The 5000-nt window shown below is 40.9% G+C and overlaps 1 protein-coding gene across 1 annotated transcript in view; it reads right to left on the bottom strand.

The window, feature by feature from the left end:
* The window catches only part of LOC138027126 (fasciculation and elongation protein zeta-1-like), a 16968-nt gene that overhangs the window by 731 nt on the left and 11237 nt on the right, over positions 1 to 5000 (bottom strand). Inside the window, exon 7 of the mRNA XM_068874629.1 lies at positions 1 to 3470. This exon is cut by the window's left edge and continues 731 nt beyond it. Within this exon, the coding sequence (XP_068730730.1) occupies positions 3451 to 3470 (20 nt within the window). The 3' untranslated portion in view covers positions 1 to 3450. The remainder of the gene's footprint in view (positions 3471 to 5000) is intronic.

Genomic DNA, 5000 nt, shown 5'->3' with positions numbered 1-5000 from the left:
TTCCTTCGATGTTTTTTTAGTGAAAAATGAGCAGATCACGAAGAAGAAAGTCAAAATGTCGGAGGAGATCAAAAGATATAAGATTATTACAAAAGATACTTAATTCTAAATTCTAAAATGTACTTTTAGCAATGTTATTTCAACATTTCGACTAGCCGATTTTCCGCAATTTTCCTTTTTTCCAATGTTTGCCCCCCAGCATAACACATGGCTAATTTGCATGACAATTTGAAAACCAACATGACCGCTATCGTGAATAAGGCCTATTGCGTAATTGCATCAAATGCATTAAATTGGTGTAAAGACGATAGATCAATAGTTAAAGTTTGAATTTAAAAACAAATCAATCTATAAAAAAATTAATTCGATGAATTCTAAGATCATGCCTAACTCTTAGAAATAATTCTGTAAAAATAAATAATTATTCTGTAAACAAAAATAGCCCCAAGTCGACGGAACATTATTGGTAAGAAATCTAACATTTTCCTATTATTTGATATGTGACGTTGCCTCAACAGACGATAGGACAACTGCAGGACTGAGGACGTCGGTGAATCTCCAGGACTCTGTGCAAACGAACGCAACATTGTCAGAACATTGTCAGCTACCACCTTCCAACACTGGAGAAATAGGGAATTGCTGCGACAATCGTAAGTCATGTCGTAGGACTGTCGTGAGCTTCTCGCATGCGACAAAAGTCGTACCGTACCGTACCGTACCGTGCATTAAGATCTACAACGGCGACTTCAACGGAAACGTCACCTCAAAATATCACTTTGCTTTATTACAATTCTTTCGCGGTTACAAAGTGAAAATAGAGAATGAAAGATTCTGTGTTGCATGCTCACGTTGTCGTCAAAACCTCAAAATTGGTGATTTCACGTCGTCGTTATGCAGAGTTCCGCAAGAATCCGCCCTAAAATCCGTGCTGGCACGTGCAGCACGATTATTTGTGCTCTTTTAACCAATGATATCATTGTTTGCGCCGTTGTTGTTGCCGTCGCCGTCGTAAGATCTTCAGCTTCCTAATGACGACGGCTACGGCAACGTCACAAGCAAGAATATTAGGGACTTCACGATCTACGACGATCTACGACGCGGTCGTCAACGAGAATGCCACGAAACAACGATATGATTGGTTAAAAGAGGAAAAATAATCGTGCTACACGTGCGCACGCATTCTAGCACAAAGTCGTGCGGTACTCTGCACAACAACGACGTGAAATCACAAAATTTGAGGTTTTGACGACAAAGCGAGCGCACAAATGTGAATCCTTCATTCTCTATTTTTACTCCGAAACCGCTCTTACCAATTTATTTTTAGGATACTTCGCCCACATTGTACGACGCTAACGAGATGGCCTAACCGCAGGTAACTTACGCCGATAGTGCAAAGTTATATTTTGATGTGACGTTTTCGACGACGTCGCCGTCGTCGTCGTCGTCGTAGATCGTAAAGTCCCTATTATTGATTAGAGCGGTTTTCAATTGAGTGTCGAAAGTAAGTAGCGAATTGCTTTGGTTTTGCATTACTTCATCCAATGATTGGTTCAAAGTTTTCGCGCCACTTTTTCAACCAATCGTGGCTCGCCCGTGCACATTTTCCCGCGCTTTGTGTCGGCTACGTGTAATTACTTCGAATTCTGATTGGTTTACTGGATTGTCTCTGTCCTTTTTGATTGGTCAAAGTAATTACTTTGGTTTTGGTTTTACGACACTCGATTGAAACTCGCTCTTGCATACAGCAAAGTTCCTCGTATAGTCGACAAAAAGCGCACATGATGGAATAAGCGCTAAATACTTACGATAGCGCTAAGTTACATTTCGGAGTAACGTAACCGTTGTCCTTGCTTATTAACTAAACTCTCAATTGTTGGCTCTCACATGTTCCGTTCGTTTGCTCATCCTGTAGCATCTTGTTGCCAATGGTCCTTAAGCGTGATGACGTCTGAATAGCTAATTTCATCACCAAGCCTCGTTTGCGCAAAATTATTCACGTTATTTGGACATGCAATACTTTTCGCACTTGGGTTTTCTTTTTGAATTTTTCTCCTTTGGGATTTAGCTCATGCTAAAATTTACAAGTTTGATTTTCGAATTTGAGGCTTGGTGGTGAAATAAGCTAGTAACACATCATCACGCATCAGGCTATTGTTGCAAAGATTTGGTTTTATCAACGGAGTTGATAATGTAAATTGGCCACCGTACAGAGATTCTAAAATCTGACGTTTCGAGCGTTAGCCCTTCGCTAGAGCGAATACGAATACTTTTTCGCTCTGACGAAGGGCTAACGCTCGAAACGGTGGCCAATTTACATTATCAACTCCGTTGACAAAACCAAATTTTTGTATACTACTTCCCCACCGACGCAGCACCACAGTTTCTTTAGAAAATACCCCCTTCATTCTATTGTTGCAAAGAATTTGAAACTGGTCAAACTCTTTGAGCCAACAACTCCCAACATCTTTCATTTTACGATCGCCAAAGCCTAGCGCAACAATGCTGGATACCGGGGAACTTCCACTGCAATATAACTATAAAGCAAAGGATATAGTGCCTACAATTAAATTTGTTTACCTTTGTATCCGAAATAAATTAATTTTATAAGCGTTCAAGAAATCGGTGACTAACATAGGAAGCAGTGTTGTGACACAAATACTCCCCAGTTTGACTGCGCCGGAAACACTATGGACGCAAGCTGTTTGCATCGACGCAAGAAACTTTATAGTAGAATGCTGAAGCAGACTTCACGAGCAAGATCTGAAATTCCTCCATGTCACGAATAAAGGAATCTTCACTTGCCCAAGTTTGTTTCTGGAATATTACATTTACTTTCCGGAATGGCTTCATTCCACTTTTCCCTCTTCTCCCCGCAGCACTTTGTGGCAGATGCTCTTCGTCAGTTTAAATTCGAACTACCGTCTTTGTTCCAAAAGCCACGAAACCGCAGTACCACTGTCATCTCAGATTTGTCCAGGACAGTGTGATTTCTTCAGGCATGATGACGAAAATCTCCATAGAGAGCTTGTATTTTGTACTGAAGTCGACAAATCGGCTTCGAGACTGGTGACACCGAATTTTTCAAACACTGCAAAAATGTAACACATATCCTGCAAATTGCACCGCAACGGTTTGTGGCATTAGCCGATGGAAATGTTCCTACGAGTGCAAACTATCAAAACGAGGCTGACGTCAATTCCAATGGCCTTCCTCATTTGCACGATGTTCACAAATTTAACTTCAATTAAAACAACCTAAAGTTATTAACATCTTTGCTTTGATCACGGCAATAAAAAAGTTCTTCCGCTGTGATGAAACCCGTGAAAAGCAGCCACTTCTGGGAAGTTGTAACCGGCCAAACCTCCAGACTTCATTTTGTCATTTCATGTCGCCTGTGTTCCCAATTACACATTTTGACACTCACCATAAATGTTGGGCTGTGAGCAAAAACTAATCTTCGGCACAAAGTACTGAAAAAAAAAAAAAGAATTTAAAAAAATACACATATCTGGGTCCGGTTGTTCGTAAGCCGATTAACTTAATCCAGGATTAGCGTTAACTTTTGTTTCATGTTCTCAACGTTTTGGTGAAAGTTTCTTTTGATTATTTTTGTTCTTCAAGATTGACTTCTTCTAATGCAAAGTTTTGCCGAAAATCAGCGTTGAACAGCATTTGGGAGTAGAGTAACAAAATCCTTGGTTATTTTTTAATCTTGGATTAGCGTTGGCTTCTGAACAGCCTCGTGAACATTTTGAATCACAGCTATAGACATGCATTTCATTCAACCAAAGCCGGCCGTATCAAAGTAATTCACCAAAATGATTGCATGGAGAATTTTGTGCTCCTTTGCCCAGATGTCCTTTTAATGTCTGGGTCTTAAAAGTATCGCTCAAGGGTCGTACTCAAGACCTCAATGATTGTGTCTGGCGTTCATCTCGTTATCTAACTTCCTCTCGCCATCCCATGCACTCTTCTCTCGGTACCATTCTCTGTTCCAGTTCAACTCCACCCTTTCTTTCCCGAAAGCCCGTTTCCCGAAACTTTTCGGGCCTCTGTCGGGTGTCACAATGGACCTTTTTACCGATACGGCGGCCATTTTGATTTCTATTGTTTCGAAAGACATTATGGCATGCTAATATGGCCCCCTGAGCATCCCATAATACCTTTCGAAACAATAGAAATCAAAATGGCCGCCGTACCTGCAAAAAGGTCTATTCCCTCTGTATTCTAAAAACATGGAGGTTTTGAGACATTAAATATCAGAATCATTTTGCTTCTTGTCACCTTGAAAAACAGTTAAAATACCAACTTTTAAAAAGACAAATGAAAGATAGAAGTGATCTTCGCCCTTAACTAAACAATTTAAGCAATTGTCACTTTACAGACACCTAAAAATTCAGGTGGCTTCAATGAGATTCGAACCCATGACCTCTGCGATGCCGGTGCAATGCTGGTGCAATGCTCTACCAACTGAGCTATGATGCCACACAGTTGGAAGCAGGTCAATTAGCTGGGCTCACGAATTTCCCGAGAAAGGACTGATGAACGAAAGAAATGTATTTTTGAAGTGTGGTTTATATACGAAAGATAGAAACCGCCTGAATTTTTAGGTGTCCATAAAGATGGGCAGACACGAGGGGTCATGTTGCAGTGACATGTTGCAGCGACAAAACGTTGTGTAGTACAGTCACACTGAGGCGACATGCATTAGGGTCGTGTAGCGGGGACATTTAGCAGGGACAAAATCACAACATTTGCACACACATGAAAATGTTGCGGGTTTATGTTTCAGGGATATCTTGCAGCGATATGTCCCATGAATTTCAACTTGTTGAACTTAATGGGACACGTCGCGGGGACAAAATCACCCCCAAATTGGTGTTGCACAATTATAAAAGTATCAGTTCACATGAGGGCCACATGTCGCTGTAACATATCCCTGAAACAAGTACCCGCAACATTTTCATGTGTGTGCATTGAACATGTTGTGGTTTTGTCGC

This window comes from Montipora capricornis, chromosome 12 (assembly GCF_036669925.1).
Source record: "Montipora capricornis isolate CH-2021 chromosome 12, ASM3666992v2, whole genome shotgun sequence".
Taxonomy (NCBI): Eukaryota; Metazoa; Cnidaria; class Anthozoa; order Scleractinia; family Acroporidae; genus Montipora; species Montipora capricornis.
Note: the sequence above shows the minus strand (reverse complement) of the source record. Positions and strands in the feature narration are given on the sequence as shown.